The sequence below is a fragment of the Mirounga angustirostris genome, unplaced genomic scaffold, assembly GCF_029215605.1.
Source record: "Mirounga angustirostris isolate CCGP_5_RB_7025 unplaced genomic scaffold, mMirAng1.0.hap1 SCAF_1, whole genome shotgun sequence".
In the NCBI taxonomy this organism is placed as follows: domain Eukaryota; kingdom Metazoa; phylum Chordata; class Mammalia; order Carnivora; family Phocidae; genus Mirounga; species Mirounga angustirostris.
The window spans coordinates 3,199,103-3,220,217 of record NW_026991709.1 but is presented as its reverse complement, the minus strand read 5'-3'; the positions used below and the strand labels follow the sequence as shown (position 1 = coordinate 3,220,217).

The following is a 21,115-nucleotide window of genomic DNA, read 5'->3' as shown; positions in this document are numbered from 1 at the left end:
TGGGTGACAAGGCTGTATGCAGACTTGAGGAGGCCCTTGAACACAGAGCAGGGCAGGCTTAACGGGGCTCGCACGCTCCTCAGCTGCTTCCCCTCGCCTTTCAGCCTCGTGTGGGTGCCCTCCTCCCAGGTCCGGCGCCCCAAGGTCCAGGGTCCTCTGTGCTTGCTGAAGGAAATGTAGAGTTTGTCAGAGTTAACATCACTGCTGCACCCCTCAGTGCTGGTGGAACGCTGTTAGCCTGCGTCAGGGGACACACTCCTTCCTGGGCTCCCTTTAGAGCCTGCTAACCCCCAGCCGAAAACCTTAGTCAGGGCCCTGATCAGCAGAAAAGTGTCTCAGGAAACTTTTTCCTGAATAAATGTCCCAGATCTTTGTTGGTTTTTAATTTCTCATTATACGTTCAACACTTCGTGCCTAACGGATTTTACCAGGGCGCTGTCTGACCGGGAGTCAGCCTCCTCATCTCTGAACTGGGAGAGTGCCCGCCCTTTTGGGGTGAGAATCAGAAGCTCTCTCCGCCTCTGAATCTATCACACAGCCAGCAGTGCATGGCTGCGGGGACAGCCAGAGGGGACCCAGGTTCTCCTGACTGGTGTTCCAGCACAGAGCCTAGCAGAGCCTGGGACGGGTCGCTCTTTATCGCCTGCTTGGCGGTTCATTCCACAGGTACATACGAATTACTGTCCCCAAGGTCACCGGGAAGGAGCTGAGCTTTGGGGTTGTGCATTCACAGGCAAGTGGTGCTTATTACAGACGACTGTCTACTGCTGTGGGGCAGGTTACTGTGAAATTTAGTGACTTAAAGTCACTGTAAAACTCCTAGAAAAATCGGGCGCCTGGGTGGCTCAGTCGTTAAGCGTCTGCCTTCGGCTCAGGTCATGATCCCTGGGTCCTGGGATCGAGTCCCACATCGGGCTCCCGGCTCGGCAGGGAGTCTGCTTCTCCCTCTCCCACTCCCCCTGCTTGTGTTCCTGCTCTCGCTGTCTCTCTCTCTGTCAAATAAATAAAATCTTTAAAACAAAACAAAACAAAACAAAAAAACTCCTAGAAGAATCTTAAAAGGGCTAACCTAGTGCTAGGGAAAGAGTTCTTAGGCTTGTCACCAAAAGCACAATCCATAAAAGGCAGAGTTGGTAAGTGGAGTTTTATCAAAATGAAGAGCCTCCTATGAGGGGGGTATGGATTCCTCCCCATTTACAGAGGAAGACACAGGAGCAGAGGGAGGGTAAGTACCTTGCTCTTTGTTGGAGCCGGTCCGCGGTGGGGCCGGGGTGAGGCTGGGCTGTCTCCTGGTGCTGCGACTCACTGAGGGCAGCAGGGGGACATCTGTGCCCCACACACCAGATGCAGCGAGATGCCAGAGGTCCGCGGCACTGGAATGACTTGTCGTTTTGCATGATTTCTGAGGTTATCCCCCTCCTGTCACTGGCAGTGCAGATGGTCAGCGCTCTGTGGCATTCAGGCGAATGACTGAGAATTACAGCTTACCGTGATGCTGCTGTTTTCTTGTCTGAAGGTCTTCATTTTCTCTGCTTCTAGATGGTAAAAGCAATCCAGGTTTTGCGTATTCATCTTCTTGAGCTGGAAAAGGTTAACGAACTGTGCAAAGATTTCTGCAGTCGATACATTGCTTGTCTAAAAACGAAAATGAACAGTGAGACTCTCCTGAGCGGAGAACCTGGAAGCCCGTACTCCCCCGTCCAGTCCCAGGTATCTGTGTCGGGTCCTGCTCTGCTTCTTGGTGATGGTAAGGTCTGCGGGGGTGACAGGTACTGACTCCTGAGACCAACTGCCCTGTTGGAGTGTCTGGGCTGACATAACGCCATCCTCAAGCCACAAGGACAGGCCCTCTGGGCTTCATGCAGTAAGTGGGGTGAGGCCTCAATCTGCGTGTGCAGACCCTGGATCCCAGCTTTCTGGAGGATGGAGTACCATTCATTGCTTTCCTTTTTCTTTAGGGTTTTTATTATTTCTTAAAATTGTGGTAAAATACACATATCATAAAATGTACTGTCTTAACCATTTTTAAGTGTACAATTCAGTGGCATTAAGCATATTCACACTGTTGTGCAACCATCATCACCATCTATCTCTGGAACCTTCCATCTTCTCAGACTGAAACACTATCCCCATGAAATACTAACTCCCCATTCTTCCCTCCCCAGCCTCTGGCTCCCACTATTCTACTTTCTATGAATTTGATCAGTCTAGGTACCTCACGTGAGGGGATCATACCGTATTTGTCCTTTTGTGCTTGGCCTACTTTACGGACATAATGTCCTCGAGGTTCATCCATGTTGAAACACTGTTATACTTGAGCCACTCTGATGGTGACATTCCATTGTGGTCATAGTTCACACTTCCTGATGGCTAATGGTGTTGACCATCTTTTCATGAGCTAATTTGCCATCTGTAGATCCTCTTTGGTAGAAGGTCTGCTCATGTCTTTTGCCCATTTTCTGATTGGATTTTTTTTTAAACTGTTGACTTTTGAGAGTATTCTAGATACTAGTCTTTTTTTTTTTTTTTTTTTAAGATTTTGTTCATTTATTTGACAGAGCGAGAGAGCACAAGCAGGGGGGACAGTAGACGGAGAGGGAGAAGCAGGCTCCCTGCCAAGCAGGGAGCCTGATGTGGGGCTCAATCCCAGGACCCTGGGATCATGACCTGAGCCGAAGGCAGATGCTCAACCATCTGAGCCACCCAGGCGCCCCTAGATACTAGTCTTTTATGAGCTATATGGTTTGTAAATATTTTCTCCCAAGTCTGTACCTTATCTTCTCATCCTCTTAACAGGATCTTTTGCATAGCAAACATTTAAATTTAATTTAAATTTTGATCAAGTCCCATTTATCAACTTTTCTTTGATGAGTTGTCTAAGAACTCTGCCTAGCCCTAGATCCCAAGGATTTTCTCTAGTTTTTTGTTGTTGTTGTTGTTTTCCTGAAAGTTTTATAGTTCACATTTAAATCCATGACCCAGGGGCGCCTGGGTGGCTCAGTTGGTTAAGCCACTGCCTTTGGCTCAGGTCATGATCCCGGAGTCCCGGGATCGAGTCCCACATCGGGCTCCCTGCTCAGCGGGGAGTCTGCTTCTCCCTCTGACCCTCCCCCTTCTCATGCTCTCTCTCTCTCATTCTCTCTCTCAAATAAATAAATAAAATCTTAAAAAAAAAAAAAATCCATGACCCATTTTGAGTTAACTTTTGTATAAAGTGTGAGGGTTTAGGTTGAGGTTCTTTGTTTTGCCTCTGGACGTCCTGTGCTCCAGCACCATTTGTTCAAATTCCTCCCTTGAATTGCTTTTATGCCGTTGTCAACAGTCAGTGTATTTGTGTTGCTCTGTTTCTGTGTTCTCTGTTCTGTTCCGCTGGTCTCTGTATTTACACCAGCTAATCTTGTTACTGTAGCTATTTAATAAGTCTCAAATTTGGGTAGACTGTTTCCTCCCACTTTATTCTTCTTTTTCAAAGTTATTTTAGTTATTCTAGTTCCTTTCCATATAAGTTTTGGAATAATCTTGTCTATATCAACAAAAAAATGTTACTGAGATTTTGATAGAAATTGCATTAAGCCTGTGTATCGTTCTGGGGAGAATTGATGTCTTTCCTCTGTTGACTCTTCCAGTCCACAGACCGGGTATGTCTCTCTGTCATTTCTTTCATTGGTGTTTTGTAGTTTTGTGATAGAAGTCCTACATATGTGTTTTTAGAATTACACCTTGTGTGTTTGTTTGTTTCTTTTTTTTTTTTTTTTTTGGCTATTACAAATGGTATTATATTTTTAACTTTAGTGTCCCTGCTAGTATTTAGAGATACAGTTGATTTTGTATGTTTTATCTTTCATCCTGCAACCTTGCTGAACTCATTTATTAGTTCTAGGAGGTCCTTTTCACAGATTCCTCAGGATGTTCTCCTTATTCAGTTATGTCATCTGCAGATAGGAACAGTTCTGTTCCTTCCTTCCTGATCTGTTTGCTTTTTATTTCCTTGTCTTACCTTATTGTGTTGGCTAGAACATCTGGTACTATCTTGAATACGATTGGTGAGAGTGGACATCCTGCCTTGTTCCCAATCTTAGGGGAAAGCATTCTGCCTTTCACTGTTAGTTATAGTTTTAGTGGCAGGTTTTTTCTAGATGCTCTTCATCAAGTTGAGGAAGTTCCCCTCTATTCCTGTTTCTCTAAGAGTTTCTATTATACTGAATTTGTCAAATGCTTTCCCTGGGTGAATTGATATGATTATGTGATTTTTCTTCTTTCTTCTGTTAACGTGGTAGTAGATTACATTACTCGATTTTTCGAATACTGAACAAGCCTTGCATTCCTGGAATAAACTCCACTTGGTCATGGCACATAATTCTTTTTATATAGGTTCCTGAATTCTGTTTGCTAATATGTTGTTAAGCGTTTGTATGTCTGTATTGGGGGATATTGGTCTGTAGTTTCTTTTTTGTTACAGTCTTTGTCTAGGTTTGGTACCAGGATAGTACAGCTTTGTAAAATGAAGAATATATCCTCCTTTCCTATTTTCTGGAAGTGATTATATAGAATTGGTGTTAATTCTTTACATGTTTGATAGAATTCTCCAGTGACACTAGCTGGAGCTGGAGATTTCTTTTTTGAGTGTTCAAGTTCCGAATTCGGTGTCCTTCATAGTTGTAGGGCTGTTCAGATGACCTGTTTCACGCTAGCTTCAGAGGCCCACGTGCCGCGTGGACTGCGGCACTCCTCTCCTGCTGACGTGTGTAGGGTCTGCGGTGCTCTCAGTTTCCTTCCTGATGTTGGTAATTTGTCATGTCTCTTTGTTTTCCCTAAGTCTTGTAGAGGTTTGTCAGTGTATTGATCTTTGCAAAGAACCAGCTCTTTTTTCATTGATCTCTGTTTTTCTGTTTTCAGTTTCATTGATTTCTGCTTTGATCTTTATTATTTCCTCCCTTCTGCTTGCTTTAGTTTCCTTTTGTTCCTCTTTTTTAGGTTCTTGATGGTGGGAGCTTGGATTATTGATTTGAATGAATTAATATTCTAACCAAGTTAATGTGGCAGACCCACATTATTTGTATGTACCTACCAGAGCTTTATACATACATTCAGATTGATGTGGCAGCCTGCAAAGTAGTCGTCTTTGGGCAGTACCCACTGATGCTGTTGAGCTGCTGAAATCCCTGGGTGCCTGCTGGGCGCCAGACCTGTGCCTGGATGCCAGTGTGGCGCTCTCTCCCTGGCCGGCCAGCAACCCAGCCATCTCAGTGAATGGACGGGTGGAATCTTGATGCGGTGTTTATGATCATTTCTGTGGAACCTGCTGCAGGCCAGGCCCAGATCTAGCACTCCCCAGTCATGGACACCAGGGGGCTCGCGTCTTTTATGATGATCAATATGATGACAAGAGGAAAGATAATCTTTTGGAAGCCAGATTGAAACCAGTATCTCAGTACTGATGATGATAGTTGATACTGGGTCAGTCTTGGATCTCTTGGTTTGCAGGTATGTAAGGTGGGCTTTCTGTTTTCCCATAGCCCCTCACTTTGTATTTCTGACTTACAGCAGATTCCAAGTGCCATCTCAGGCACTCTCAGCCCCCAAGGAATCGTGGTTCCGGCATCTGCGCTGCAGCAGGGGAACGTAACCATGGCAACGGTGGCAGGTACGCCGACCGAGAAAAGGATGCTCTTTCCTTGAGCTTTTGTGGAAAAGCCCTTTATATTAGAACAGAGAAGTGCATAAATATAATTTCTAATTAATGCCAGTTCCTGAAATAGGAGTGGCAAAATCCAGAGCATTTAGAATTGAATGCCTGTTTCTTGTTTTAATTCCCAGTAACAAATAGTTGACGCAAATTGTGTTTCCCTACTAAAAAATTTTGGGAAGAAAGGTTTTATATAGGAGTTGACAGCATATAGCAAAAGCCAATTGTACTTTGCAGATAACATAGTTGTTAATTGCACTCTTGGCAGCACCGGGAAAAGCTTAGGTTGGGTCATTAATGTTTGACAAAGAAAGAAAAATTCATTCTTAGTATTACTTGTCAAATAAAAACACGGGAGGGGTACCAATTCTGTGGTTCCCTGGTGCATCTCGAACATCGCAGATATAAAATTGTCATGAAAATGGAATGGGGCATGTGAGGAGGGGAGAAATTTACAACGAAAACCCTCGTGTGATAGTGTCAGGCGAAACCTCCACAGGAAGACGAAGGCATGTTTGATCAAAATATACTATGATAACAAATAGTTCACACCAGTTGCCAGGTCCTTTAATACTGCTAATTGTGGGGAAAGTAGGAAACAGAGGCGGACAAAAAAGGGAATTTGCAGAATCCAAATAAGCCCTTGTGTCCTGTGCAGTGGTCCACCTTAACACCCGCTTTGCACTGTGCCCCCGACCGTGCCTGTCCCCTCCACTGCCTTGCCCCTCACCCTGCACACTGCCCTGCTCTGTTGCACTGCGCCCACCCCCTGCACACTGCCGTACCTCCTGCACAGTGGCCCGCACACCCCTTACAGTACCATGCCCCCCCCCCCCCGAGTGCCCCTCCCCTGCAAAGAGCCAGACCTCACTATAGATGCTGGAACACTACTTGTCCAGGGAAGTTGTTCAATAATTTATAGTGACAAGTCAGCCAGCAAAGTATTGATCATTTGAAACAATTTAAAAACCACATCAGACTAAAGATTTTATTCCTTTCATACGTATATCGAGTATATTGAGAATATGGTTTTAAATCATTGAGAGTTAAAGAGTATTTTAATTTCTTCCTTCTTGAGGTGGCACAGTGTATCAACCTGTCACAGTTGTCACCCCTCAAGGCCAAGTAGTGACACAAGCGTTGTCGCCCGGCACGATCAGGATCCAGAACTCCCAGGTGTGTGTGCCATTCCCGCGGGAGGGTCTGGGGGCGCGTCGCGCAGGCGTGGGGCACAGTAGGCCCAGGCTGGATCTGTTCCCTCTGCCTGAAGGTCGGTTGTCTCGAGCTGGCTTCCCAGTAGCAGTCTCCAGTTAATCTCAGTGTCCATGTTTTGTCTCTTGTTTACTCTTTGTCTCCCTCGGTGTAAAAAAGTTGCAAAGTTCAGAAAGTCTAAGGAAGCAGGAAAAAAGTCATCCATGACCCCTTCCCTTCAGCAACCACTGTCGTCCAGTTGAACACTGGATTGTGTGGTTGTCTCTGGATCAGGAGACTCGAGGCAGTGTGGACACGCTCTTCCCGCCGCCATGCAGGTTGACAGCGGACCCAGCAGGCAGGTCTTGCAGCCCGTGGCGAGGCCCTTCTGTGCTTCTGCTGGGCCAGAGCGCCACTCTGGCCAGCGTCATTCACGGCAGCACTGTGGTGGCGGTCACTCCTGTGCTGTCCCCCACCTGTCCGTCCTGCCCCATGTCTGGCTGCGTTGTGAGCGCAGCTGAGGCGGATTCTGACATTGCCACTCTCCCACAGAAGAGAATTGGCCACCGTGGGCCACATTCTGACCTACGGCCCGTCAGGAGGAGGCAGGATTTGGCCTTTTCCTAGGGCATCTCTATGGAAAGGTGATTCTACCTTTTTTTTTTTTTTTAAGTTTTTATTTATCTATTTGACAGAGAGACAGCCAGAGAGGGAACACCAGCAGGGGGAGTGGGAGAGGGAGAAGCAGGCTTCCTGCGGAGCAGGGAGCCCCATGCGGGGCTCGATCCCAGGACCCTGGGATCATGACTTGAGCTGAAGGCAGACGCTTAAGGACTGAGCCACCCAGGCGCCCCAAGGTGTTTCTACTTCTAAAAACATGTTTTCGAGAAAAGAGAAGTAGCCAGGGGGAATTTCACGGATTTCCTCCTGCTCTAGCTCCTCCCCCTTTCCCAGGAGAGTCTTATTTGTATATATTTTAAGTTTTTGCTATTACTTGGCCTATGACAAGGTTTTTTTGCCTCTGTTTTACTCTTATTTTGCTTTTTTATATCAGGTGGTTGTGTGTCCAGCTCAGTGTGCAGGGTGCTGAGAGGCTTGGAGCCAAGCACCGCTTTTCCCGCCCTGTTCCCTCCTCTCCCCTCGGGCAGCTGCTTTCTGATCCTGCTGATTTCCTCCAGTGTCTCACTAAAAATCCTCCCTCTTAACTCACCCCTGAAGCTCCCTGTTTGGGCTCTCTGTCACGGTCGGGGCCTGTGCTCTGTCCGTGCGCCCCCTCGGCGGTGGCTCTTCCCCGCCCTGCCTGTGCTTCTCCCCACAGCTCGGCCACACCTGTTGTCAGTATGAACATCACCTGGTCTCTGCGGAGCTGAGTGTGTACCTGTGATCTCAGGGCTTCTCTGGTTCGGATGTGTCTGGCTGAGCTCACAAGTGCTTCACTGTTGCCCAAGGTGCATCCATTGGGGCCATGGGCCCCCAGAAGCTCTCCGCCTGCCTTCTCCGGGGCTCTTCTCTATCCAGGCTGGGCATAGCGTGTGTTCTCGAACTTTCCTTTGACATCGCCTTGAGGAATCCCTTCTCCTAGAGCCTACATCCTCTACTTTCTTGGCTTTACTCCCCACTTTGAAAACTTCCACAGAAAATGTGCATGGGAAATACATTCTGTCGAGACGTTGCAAACCTGAAGATGACTTTATTTTGGTCTTGTACTTGACTGTTTCCCAGGACGGTTTCCGGAAGAAATCGTCAGCAGGGCCCGGGAGCATGGCATCGGGGTCTCTAGCCGCCTTGGGAGGAGGTCAGCGCTCGCTGCTTTCCAGGCTGCTGTGTTTTCTCCTCTCAGCCGCGTCTCTTCTCCGAGCTGTTGCTGAGCCCTGGGAAAACCTCATGTCCTGGAGTCTGAGACCTCTCCTTGATGCCACTGAGATAGCCCTGCCCCCACCCCAAGACATTAGATCTTCTGAACCAAATCTCTGCATTTTTGTGTCATTTTGTATTTGTATTCCCATTGTCTGGTTTCTTTTTTTTTTTTTTTTTTTTAAGATTTTTATTTATTTATTTGAGACAGAGAGAATGAGAGAGAGAGAGCATATGAGAGGGGGGAGGGTCAGAGGCAGAAGCAGGCTCCTCGCTGAGCAGGGAGCCCGATGCGGGACTCGATCCTGGGACTCCAGGATCATGACCTGAGCTGAAGGCAGTCGCTTAACCAACTGAGCCACCCAGGCGCCCCTCCATTGTCTGGTTTCTGAGAGATCTTTTATCCCCCAACCCATCCATGCAGGTTGACCTCTTCAGCACAGTTTGGATTTCTTTTTTTTTTTTTTTTTAAGATTTTATTTATTTATTTGACAGAGAGAGACACAGCAAGAGAGGGAACACAAGCAGGGGGAGTGGGAGAGGGAGAAGCAGGCTTCCCGCGGAGCAGGGAGCCTGATATGGGACTCGATCCCAGGACCCTGGGATCATGACCTGAGCCGAAGGCAGACGCTTAACGACTGAGCCACCCAGGCGTTCCTCAGTTTGGATTTCTTAGACTCTTCCATGCCCTTTGTGCTTTCTCTTGAAGTAGCTCCCGTTTTTGCTTCATGGGTGGTTGAAGCCTTCTCTCTGTTCCCTCTGCATCTCAGCGTTTATTCACTCTGGTGTCTGCTCTTTGTGATGGAGGCCTTCGGATGTTTGGGGACAGTTGGCTGTCCTCGGACCTGTCAGCATGAGCTGCCAGAAAGCTGTTGGGTGTGTGGCAGGTACAGGCCACAGCAAGCCGGCTTCTCCGCGGGCTGGCCTCTGGAGTGTTTCCTCCACTTAGTGTCTCCAGAGAAGGACTTTCAGACTTCTTGCCTGGGGCATAGGCCTGGTTGCGAGGGCGAGAGTGGGCCGGGGTCTCCCATTTTGCGTGTAGATTTTCCTTACCCCTCTTTCTGGCCTTGCCCCTCACTTCCGCTGTCCAGCTTGCTCAGTGTGCCCCAGTCTCCTGCAGGGCAGGGGGCAGATCAGTCATCTGCAGAGAATGATGGGGAGGGTGTGGGGGGGTCTCACTGCTTCTTAAACAGACTTCCAGCCAGTTTCCCAGGCTTTTAAACCCCCCGCTTGTCCAGCCCCCCACGGGGCTAGAGCTCAGCAGGGCCAGCGGCCGTTCCGTGCAGAGGCCTCGGCTTGCTTTCCTGACGCAGCCCTGTGGGCACTCAGGCCCCTTGGTAGCATCTGTGAGGTCGAGTCATACGGCTAGCTGTCACTTCGCCTACTTTTGAGCCTGCATTTGCTTTAACCCTGCACGAAGAAAGCAACACTGGGCGTATGTCAAATTTCATGAAGAACATCATATATTAATTGAGACAAATAAGACAGATGAGCTACATTTTGGCCCTGGTGCTTTGGAGCTAGTATTAAAAGTTCATTTCCTCTTCTTTTTCCGGTACACACAAACACAAGCATAGAGAGGGTGCTTAATACTGTTTGCTTTCAGTCCTTTAACAAAGAAATTCATTTCAAAAAACACTCACACCCTTAATATTAAGAAATGTTAGATACAGCTAGTGGCTTGATGTTCCCTGTAAGTCATGGATTGTGTTGTTGCGATGTTGTTGAGGCTTTTAAAGCATACATCTGAAATGATGTCAGGCCAGAGGAAGTACAGATAATACAGTGACCTCCAGAGTCACGTTCCAAACCCTTAGAAGGGTGTCTGGATACATTACACTGAAGGTGATGCTCTTTCCTCTATAAAGTCGGATTCCTGCGTAAGTTCTGCGTTCACGCGTGCACAACAGCAGGGATGTCCCCGACGGGTCTGTGCAGAGACCCTGCGGAGCTGCGGTGGGGTTCTTCCCGGCCCGGGTCGTGAGCGCTGACCACACCTCTGCACAGGGAGGCTGGGCCTTTGGGGCTGAGACCTGGCCTTACGGACATCACATCTTTCTTACATTTGTGTGGAAGACAGTCCCGTAAGAAGTGTTACGCGCATCCTTTCCTGTGGAAAGGGAGTGGGCAGAACGTGTCCATGCTGTCCTCAGGGGCGAGGGAGGCTGTGTCTGTGTTGGCTCCGAAGGCTTCTGGGCCAGAGGCAGGTGCCTTGGCCCCTTTGCTCTGTGAGCCCCGTGTCTGCACTGTGCGTGCCTCTGTGTCTCTCCCCTCTGTTCAGCCCGTGTGGCCGCCTCTCGTCAGCGGCGCTTCTGCCTTCCTGCCCGTTCTTGCTGATCGCTTGGACTCTCTAGGCTAGGAGAGCGGGTGCTGTCACGTCCATGACTAGAGGGTGCGAGGGGAACACGAATGGTGGGCGAGAGGGCCGTGGGCCTCACATGTCTGCAGGGCAGCGGCCCCAAGGCCCTCTGGGCTCCTGTCTCACCTGCCGGACGAGGGGCCACTGCCCGCGAAACAACGGTGTCAATAGTGAGAATGCAGAGGGAGCCCCCCGCAGGTGAGCCTGTGGGGCCCAGCACACGCGTCTCCGCTGCCATACGTCCTTTCTCCGTAAGACCTGTGGTTATTGTCTCCATCAGAAGTCGTAAACTACTTGCCTGTGTCCTAATTTCCTGTGCCTTCTAACGTTATTTTTCAATTGTTTAAAAGCTTCAGTTACAGTTAAACCAAGATCTAAGCATCTTGCATCAAGATGATGGCTCATCTAAGAATAAAAGGGGCGTTCTGCCGAAGCATGCTACCAATGTGATGAGATCTTGGCTCTTTCAGCACATAGGGGTAAGAACGCAAGTGACTCCAGTCAACAGCGCCCAGAGACGCTTGCTTGCTGGCTTCCTTTCTGGAAAAAATGTACTGTCTGTGCCGGAGGCCTGGTGTTGAGTGTCAGTGTCATTGACTGTCTCAATGTTAGGGTGGAACGTGGGACAGAGGAGGGTGACCACACTCTGGAGGTCTCTGCCTCAGGGACTTAACCAGGGGGGCCCTGCTGCTGACAAGGGAGTGCCTTCCGCTCATGCTAATCACCTACGTGCCACGGAGGGTGACCCAGTGTGGTGAGGTTCGAGAAGTGGGCAGAGAGAAGAGGAATTCGGGAAAAACCTGGGGGGCTAGTGACGTTTTAGATACTGGATTTGAGAGGAAGATACGTAAGGTCGAAGATGGAGCTGTGGACAGAGGGGTCAGCACGTGAGCTTGTTGAACTTGAGACGGCGTTTGCCCTGCAGACAGCAGCGGCCCATGCACACGGTGTCGGCACACCTGTTCACTCACCTGGGTCATGGCCACACCCTCTCTGTGAAGATGTCCCGTCTTAGGGAGCACACACTTGCTCGTCCATTTACTGGGCAAGACTTGCTTATTGCCCAGCTGAGACCCTCGGTCCTCCTGCCGCTGAACTTGGGGGAGGCATGTGACCCAGAGCAGCTTTCAGGGGCGGCAGCCCAGGCTAGTGGCCAGGGTCGGGACTGACCAGGTTGGCTTGCAGGGGAGCGTGTGGTGAGACAGAGGCAGGAATGTGGCTACTGTCTGCTGCGTACGGCCCTGTCCAGGTGGACGAGGAGCCCGCAGGGGTGTGGGCACAGACGCAGAGGCCTTTCGGTGCCCGGAGGGACGGAAAGGTCAGGAGGTCCGGCAGGGTCCGGCGGGGAGCTGCCCGGCAGCCTCGGGAACCAGCTTTGCGGCCGGAGCTTTCCGCCTGCTATTCCCGACTTCTGTGCTGCGTCAGCCGGCTCTGCCCCTTTGCCTCCCTGCCCCTGGCCCCCACTCGTGTCTCTGGGTGCTGACCGCTCCCTCCGCAGGCCGCCTTGCTCATCTGCATCCCGGTGCCCCGTGGCTGTCAGCGGGGTGTCCTCGTGCCCTTTCTCCGCATGCACCCTTGGGGAGGCCCGCTGCCTGGGCCCGAGGCCTGCGTGTGCTCCTGGCGCCGGTCTCCGTCCTCGCCCTGACTCTGAGCCCCGGGGCCGGCACCAGTCTCCGTCATCCCCTGTCTTCTGGGCTTTAGCCCTTGTCACTGCCGACCGGCTCCCCCTTTTCTCTAACTGGCGCCAGGCTCCTTCCCCGAGAGACAGCAGTCCGAGGTAGCCACCGACTCCAGGCTTGGAACCGGCACGTGATGTCACTGAGCAGGACCCCTCTCCCTTTCCTGGCCAGCCCTCCTGGAGCGCTAGGACCCCCCAGCTTCTCTCCTCTTCTGCCCTGCTGAGCTGTCCCCGCGTGCGGGACACAGCAGCATGAGTCGGGGAGAACAGTGCCGCTCTGAGCAGTGCAGCCGCTTCCGGAAAGTTGTCCTGAAAGGGAAAGGCGTTACGGACACCATGGTTCAGCGCTGTTCATTCTAGTGGTGGGAAGACTTGGTGTGTTTGCTGGGACGTTACCCAGCTGGTTCCCATGGTACACGAGGGCTGGGGCGCTCGGCAGACCCAGGCAGGGGGTGGCGAGTGAGACAGCAGGCTCCCCCACTGCTGTCCCCTGGGATGGCCCCGCCACGTGCGTGTCCACGCTGTAGAAGCACAGACCAGTGTAGGACGGCCATCGTCTTCCCGGTGCCCTTTCGTGTCTTCATAGTTCCTAAAGCAGGAAACCCTGCTCGTAGGTTGAAGTACAACGTTCCTTATTGTTTTTTCCCTATGAGGCATTTTCTGCCTCCTTTGGCCCTTGTTTCTTTGAAACAGTCCTCTCCTGCAGCCTTCCTAACACGGGAGGAGGACGGTTACTGCCGCACGATGGGGTTTTTCCTGGTTAGTGCCCTGGGTTTCCTGTCCCCTTTTATTTTATGAGCTTTTAAACGGCAGGCACAGTATTCGCATTTCCGTAATCTCTACCTCGGGGCCATATGCGGTGGCGTCACCCCAAGTCACTGTCCGAAGGAACAGACGCTGCTGGGGAGGCCGGTGTGGCACGACACTGTGGTCACCGGGGTCACCGTAGTGGGCAGCAACTTTCCCATACGCTGAGTGGTACGGTATCTCCTGCCCCCCACCGTGTTCTCTGGGGTCCCGGGCAGTCCAAAATAAGGGACTTCGTTGCACGTAGGTTTTTGAGGCATTGTCTTACTGGTTTCTACACGTGGACCGTAATCAGCCACGGAGAAACCGCTTATTACTGTAGATAGAAGTGATTTCCTTTGGTGCTTCTGTCAATTTTGATATGTACCTTCTGGTTGAATTCTGTTTTTTAAAGTGGAATGTTTTCATCATAGAAGAAAAGAGCAATATAACAGGCATTCCCACCCCCAGCCCTGGGCTCGGCTCTTCACAGACCGCACACACTGACCTCGCCCGGGGCGGGTCCCGAAAAGCCATCCACGCACGCCCGTGTCCCCGTCCTCTCTCAGTGCCTGTGACAGAAGCATGTTACCCTGTGTGTCGGGCTGGGAGCAGCCCGCCCTGCCCCTTCCCTGCGTCCCCCTTGTTGCCCAGCTGGAGGATGGGGAGTGTGTGTACCCTCTGGCCTTGGCTTCCTTATCTGTAGGACAGAAGTGAGTGTGAGCATCAGGGATTTACTGTAGGACGTGCAGCGTTGTACCTGTGCTGTCCCCAGTGTATGGCTCGTAACTTGGCCTCGGTGAAGTTGTCCCTAAATGACAGGTCAGCAGAGCGCAGCTCTGCGGCAGGCAGCGGCTCCCGGCGGGCTTGGCCCTCGCCTCCCCTTTGGGCCTTCTCGGCCTAACCACGCCTTCGCCTGCACTTCACCGGCCGCGTTCTCGAGCGATGTGGAGAAAGATGTCCTTCTGTTTGGGACATTTCTAAAAAGAGATTATAAGACTAAAGAGGTTTTGGCAGGAAGCACTATTGCTACTAATGCGTTTTTTACTGAGGATTATTTGTATGTTTCTGTTCTACCTAGACAAGCTGGAGTGCCTTTTTCAGAACTGAAGTTCATGCTAACCCTTCTTTTTATTTTTAGCATCCCTACCCGACAGAAGATGAGAAAAAACAGATTGCTGCTCAGACAAATTTGACTCTACTCCAAGTTAACAACTGGTAAGATGCGCCTGCTCTCTGAAATTGTGCCATCGGCACGACAGAGCCCTCGAAAACACACTAATGAGTAGTGGGATCCGGTTGAAAGTATCTGAGTCCTTTTAACTAGCGACACTGTGTTATCAGAGTACTGGATAATTGGTGGCAGGATATTTGAGAATAAATCAACACACACTTCCAACTTAAACATTTAATGCTCACTTTTCGTCTACATCCTGCTTGTCCAGTCAGAAATGTGTTTCTCCAGGGGCATCTGGTTGGCTTAGTTGGTTAAGCGTCTAACTCTTGATTTTGGCTCAGGTCATGATCCTTGGGGTCATGAGATCGAGCCCTGCGTCGGTCTCTGCGCTGGGCATAGAGTCTCCCTCTGCCTGCCCCTCCCCCACACTGCTTGCACCTGCACACACACTCTCAAAAAAAGAAAATGTTTCTCCATTGTGTTACTACTACACCTAAACCCCCACATTCATTCAGAAACGTGATGTTTTTGTCGATGAGCTTCCCTGGGTGGTGCATGGTGGTGATAAGGCATCTTGACCTCTGGTGGCCCTCCCCTGCAGCTTCCCCCCCTTTGGAAACCTTGTGTCACTTTGGTCAACTCTGAGTGGGGGAGGCAGCCCCTCAGCAGGAGTCGGGGTCCTAAGAGGGAAATGCCTGGGGCAGTGTCGACTTTATTAAGTGAAATATCCTGTTGTAATGTCGGTATCGCATACTACTGTGGATGCTGGGACCCCGAGCACGTGCGTTCCCCTGAGATCACAGCTGTTCACCACGATGATGGGCGTTAATGCCGAGGGGCGCACTTCCACTTGTGTCAGTCATCTGTCTCATTGGCACTCACTCCGACGTGGGAAACAGGTTCGGCTTGTAAAATGGGCATCCGTAAAAGAAAGCACAAGTTCTACCACTTGTAAACACTGTTGCCTTTTTAACTGTTAGAATTTAAACTTGAGCAAGGTCAGGTAAGTTCCCATATAAATGACAAAATCTCCCAACATATGCAGCCGTATATGCAGGAGGTATGCTTTGGGTTGCACTAAATACTTGTTATCTTGCATTTGGGCCATTGTTTTGGGTGCCAATAATATAGACCATGCTCTTTGAATTATTTCCTGTTAAATCTTTTAAATAGGGTTAGCGAAAACAAAGGTTTTACCTATGTTGTTGCTGCGACATTTGCGATGGCCCAGTACCCTCGGTTTCCTCACGTTTCTCGTGTGACGCTTCCAGTCTGGGTTTAGCCCTAAGGATGGTCGATTGATTGATTGGGGGTGGACATTAGGGTCACTTCTTCGGACATTCTGATGCTTTTGTTGCTGCTCGGCCTTCTTGCTTTTCTTCATCTTTCGACTTCCTCGAGCTCCCTAACTTGCTGCTCTATTAAGTTAACAGAATTGTCTGATCTGGAAGGTTTACATCAGCTTTTAATTTTTACGTTAATAGCAGTTTACTAGCATGACTAGCATAAAATTTCTAAAAACTTTTCGTATTTGTAGCTACTTCTACTTTTTGTGACTTTCCTTCTACGTTTACAAAAATCACATGTTGGCCTGAGCTTGAGCACCCCATTAGCTTGCACCCCACCACCTAGCAGCATTGAACGCGGAGGCTGAAGAGGCACATGCTGAGAAGCAGCAGCGGGCTTCCCTCCCCAGGCAGTGGCAGGGTCAGTGACGAGCTGGGGGCCGCCAGGGCTCCCCGGTGACTTCCAGTGCCCGCCTTGCTTGTGCTCCCGGGACCAGATCATTGCCTGGAGCTCTGTGGCTTCAGTCCCCTCGTTTCCATCGGAGAATGTGTCCTCTTGCACTTGAAGATGCTTCTGAATGCTAGGATTTCATTTTATTTTTTAAACTTTATTTAAGTCATCTCTGCACCCAATGTCGGGCTCGTTCTCGGTAGAGATGAGTGGCACGCTCCAACTGGGCCAGCCAGGTGCCCCGTGAGTGTCAGGATGCTAATGTTAAGTGGCCTGGGAGCAGATGCATCCCAGTTCTGCTGTGCATGGGGGGGCATGGAGAGTGGGGTGTGGGGGGCACACTGCCAGGACCAGCCTAGAGCCCGAGTCTCCCGAGGAGCCTGTGTTTCTCTTACACCCTGAACACGGCTCCTCGCTCTCCTCAGGGCCCCGCTTGCAGGGGTGAGCAGGCTTGGCTCCGGCGAGAGGTGAACCCCCTCCTCCCTCGTACTCCTAGAGGGGGAAGCGGAAGTGCCCCTGGGCTGGCAGGTGCAGCCGTGACTGCATCCGAGTGTGCGGTCCGAACAGCCGCGGGCTTCTGGCGGGCGGGGGCGGTGGACCGGAGCTCTGCTGCCTTCCCAGGTCCGAGGGCACCGGCTGGGTGCCAGGAGGGTGCGAGCTGAAGAAGGCAGGCTTTCCGTGCACATACTGAACGTCCCTGAAGCGTGCTCCCGCCGCTCTGCTGGTGCGGGGTCAGGTCCCCGCCGCGGCTGCCCGTCCCTGCCTGGGCTGCTGGGCCACTGTTGCAGCGCTGGCACAGCTGAGGGGTTTAGGACAGGGGCCCCTCCGTAACTAGCCCGTCACCTGGGGCGGTGTCGAGGGCCGCAGCTCGGGTTCCAGAGCCGCGCGCGTGGGGGTGACCACGAGTGGCATCAGGCACCGTCCGCACCCCGAGGCCCGGGAGGGACGGGACTGCGGGGTTGGGTGGGCTCGCTGTTCGCTGGGTGAGGGGGCGAGGCGCCCAGGGCGGTGGGGGCCGTGCTCAGCGGGAGGGCTAGAGGAGGGCCGGCCTGGTGACCGGGTCCCTGTGTTGCCCTCAATGCCCAGGTTCATCAATGCCAGAAGACGGATTCTTCAGCCCATGTTGGATTCTAGCTGTTCAGAAACTCCAAAAACTAAGAAGAAAACTGCTCAGAACAGACCGGTCCAGAGGTTTTGGCCTGACTCCATTGCCTCCGGAACTGCGCAGCCGCCACCCAGCGAGCTGGCCATGTCGGAAGGTGGGCCGCCTGGGTGCTGGGGTGGGGGTGGGGGGGCGCGGGGGGGCGGGCGGCCTTGGCTGCCTGGGACGCGTGCACAGCTGCGGTATTCTGCGTGTGACGTTATCTGCAGAGCCTTGCGACAGAGTCGCACACGCAGGCCCAGTGTCCGCAGTGTGATCGGTCCCGTTTTCCCCTTGCTGTGTGTCTTTCCCCTCAGACTTCAGTGCGCGGGAAGGAGCGGTCCCATCCTCACCACCTGGCATTTGGCCTTTGTTTACCAGCGGTGAGCCCCTGCCGGCCTGGTCCTGCTGTCGCTGGTCCCGCCGACCATGCCTCTCTCAGCAGTATGCTGCTACGACGTCAGGGAGCTTTGGGGCCCCTATTTCTTCAGATACATGTTCTGTCTCCCTCCCCCACCCCTTCAGGGACCCCAGGTGCCCATCTTTTGTACTGGTGCGCTTTCCCGGGTTTGGGATTCTGTTTCTTGTCTGCGCCATTTTGATGGTTTCTGCGTCTGTCTTTGGGCTTCCCTAAGCTCTTCTTCTGTGGCTCACTAGCCACTGGTCCCACCGTGGGTATGTTCCAGGGTAGACACTGTCGTGCTCATCTCCAGAAGTTCCGGGAGAGGCTTTGCTACCTTTCATGGCGCCACCTCATAGAAAACAGTCACAGTAACTGTTTTGATGTCCTTCTCTGCGGGTTCTAACATCTGGCCGCCCTGCGCTGCTTTCTGAGCTTGCCCCTCATTGTGAGTTGTCTCCCTGCCTGTGTGAGGGCCTGGTGATCTTGACTGGATGCCAGGCCCTGTGACCGTCACCTTGCTGGGGGCTGGTGCTTTCGCACTGAGGCAAGTCCTCCTGAGCTCTCTTCTAGCAGTGACGTTACTTGGGACGCTCTGACCCTCTTGTGCCTTGCTTTTGTGATTAGTCCTTGTTTGGTGACCCAGGGGCGCTCAGTCTCAGGCTGACTACTCAAACCAAGGCAAGACTAGATATCCCCCGGCCCCCATGCAGCCAGCTCTCAGAGGCCTGGACAGTGTCCTCCAATCTTCTCAGGTGGTTCTCTCCCAGGGCGTGATTGTTACCTGTATGCGTGTGCGGGCCTGTCCTCCCCCGAATGTACCCGGGGGGCTTTCCACAGCCCTGCTGGCCGGAGGGCTGGGGCGGGCCTCTCACGGTGGGCTGTCAGCCATGCTTGATTTTGTTTCTTGAGTTGTGGTGTGTGCATTTAAAGCTGGGGCTTCATCCTTTGGGTTTTGATATGCAATGGTCTTCTGTTTATATTTAAATAATTTATGTTTTCAGTTTTTGTTTTCTCTTTTAATCCAAGAATTAGTTACAAAGGTGTGTGTTCTCGCTCCCTCTCCCCCCCACCCTTGGAAAAGATAATACTGTATATTGGGGAAGAAGTTCAAACAGAACTATCCAGTGAAGAGTGATTTTTTTCCTCCATCCTGGCTCCTAATCTTCTCCAGAAACCATCCTCATTACCAGTCTCTCCCGTCTATGCTCCCAGTGCATACGTGACATGATAACACTGTGCACAGACCAGAGTGAACGAATGAGTCTCTTTAAAAGTGTTTCCCAAATTGTGATGTATGACACAGCCTTCTCCCGGCATCACATCTCACTACTTCTGCAGGCCTTTACAGATGCGCGCACGAGACCCCCGTGTGTGTGCATCTGCTCGTGTGGCTTCTGTCCCTCGCCGTTAGGCCTTATGACCTTATAACCCGCATGTTACAAGGTTCCTGGTCTCTCTTGTTCTCCGTGTGGCGCCTCCTTTCTGCCCTGTGCATCTATGTTCTTTATGGTCCTGACCCCTGAGGCCTTCTGTAGACCAAGAGCTTTTAGAGTGTATTAGCTAAGGAAGGGCTGAGGCTGATTCTAGAGACCGTTTCCTAATCCCTGTGGAACATCCCGGAAACATATATAGGGGTCTTAACATGAGGTCAGATAAGCCAACCGTGCCCCGCCGAGTAACAAAGTGTCTTCCTGCATGGATGCTAATTTTAACCTTCTGCCCCAGGAGCCGTTGTGACGATCACCACGCCCGTGAGCATGAATGTGGACAGCCTCCAGTCTCTGTCCTCAGATGGCGCCACCCTGGCGGTGCAGCAGGTCATGATGGCGGAACAGAGCGAGGACGAGTCTGTGGACAGCACGGGGGACAGTGGGGCCACGCTCGCCTCCACCCACATCAGCGGCCTGGTCCTGGAGAACAGCGACTCCCTGCAGTAGGGGGCCAGCAGGGCCCAGAACCGTGGGGCGGGCTGGCCTGACTTTTTATAGTTTGCACAGCAAACATTTTACACAGTTTTATTTCTAATATGTTTTATATGTAGATAGAGGAGAGTGCACTTTTGTATTCCATAGTATGCTTCGAGAGCATCTTCGCTGGTGCAGCGACTTCTTTCAAGTGTGCGTGTGCGTGTGCGTGCGGGTTTTTAAGGAAATTCTTGAAAGGTTTAACGCTAAAAATGTGATGAATGACAAACACCCCTGTGAGCCCCTAATTAGATTAAGGAATAGTGTTGCCGTTTTCTAAAAAATTATGCAGTTTCAATTTAGTTCTGTGGTTGAAGCAGGTCTCCGTGGGCTGATTTCTTTGTGTGGCCCATGGATTTGAAAGAAGCTTCTGCATCTTAAAGCTGCCGGCTCGAGGCGGGCACCGCACAACAATAAAATAGGCGTGACTCCGTGGTGGGCTTGCGGCGGTCTGAGTACGCTTAGGTTCTCGCACATTCCGTGAGCCTGTTTCATTTGCTATAGATAAAAAGAAACTCCTATTTTTACCTTGCTGGAATTATTGGATAAAAAAGCTATTTTTATAAATTCGTTATGAATTGGATTATGACTATGTTGAGGATAAAATTTCTAGAGAAGAAACAATACATGCTTATTATTTCAATTTGGAATGTTCTGAACTGACCAAATTTAGTGAACCTGCCCAAAGTTAGCTAGCATTCCATGGTTCTCTGCCATCCCAGGGTAGTGATTTATACTTACTACTATGAAAGAAACAACTGTTGAATGAAATTTTGATACCTGCAAATTTTAGTTTATATGTAAATGCTCAGATTGCATCTTACACTCGATCTGAACATAGATCTAAAGGTATGCTAAATAGGACTAGGTAAGTCAGGTGAAGTGGTGGCCAGTAATTGGTTAACAGCTCTTACCACCCGTATTTCTGTCTGATTTGAATCTGACTACAGTTAAAGGTTACTCTGCCACTTAGCTGTGTTGTTTTAGGATCTTTTAGTCAGCCATATGTTTGCATAGAATGTTTATTATAAACTAATATAAAATGTCCTCTACCCCACTGGCTCAGAGTGAGGGCCAGTAACCCACGCTCAGCTCTGTTACGTAATTAACATCTCCCTGAAGTGACATGGTGACCCGGA

The 21,115-nt window shown here is 50.9% G+C and overlaps 1 protein-coding gene across 8 annotated transcripts in view; it reads left to right on the top strand.

The window, feature by feature from the left end:
* PKNOX1 (PBX/knotted 1 homeobox 1) overlaps nucleotides 1-20,545 on the top strand; it is a 58,412-nt gene extending 37,867 nt beyond the window's left edge. For 6 of the 8 annotated variants that reach the window (XM_064578323.1, XM_045902397.3, XM_045902400.3 and 3 more), the window contains 7 exons: nucleotides 1,540-1,710; nucleotides 5,545-5,644; nucleotides 6,765-6,862; nucleotides 11,441-11,569; nucleotides 14,696-14,772; nucleotides 17,555-17,727; nucleotides 19,738-20,545. In XM_064578323.1, the coding sequence (XP_064434393.1) occupies nucleotides 1,540-1,710; nucleotides 5,545-5,644; nucleotides 6,765-6,862; nucleotides 11,441-11,569; nucleotides 14,696-14,772; nucleotides 17,555-17,727; nucleotides 19,738-19,949 (960 nt within the window). In that variant the 3' untranslated portion in view covers nucleotides 19,950-20,545. The remainder of the gene's footprint in view (nucleotides 1-1,539; nucleotides 1,711-5,544; nucleotides 5,645-6,764; nucleotides 6,863-11,440; nucleotides 11,570-14,695; nucleotides 14,773-17,554; nucleotides 17,728-19,737) is intronic. The other 2 variants (XM_045902399.3, XM_064578349.1) reach the window with 2 other exon arrangements.
* The last annotated feature ends 570 nt before the right edge of the window (nucleotides 20,546-21,115 follow it).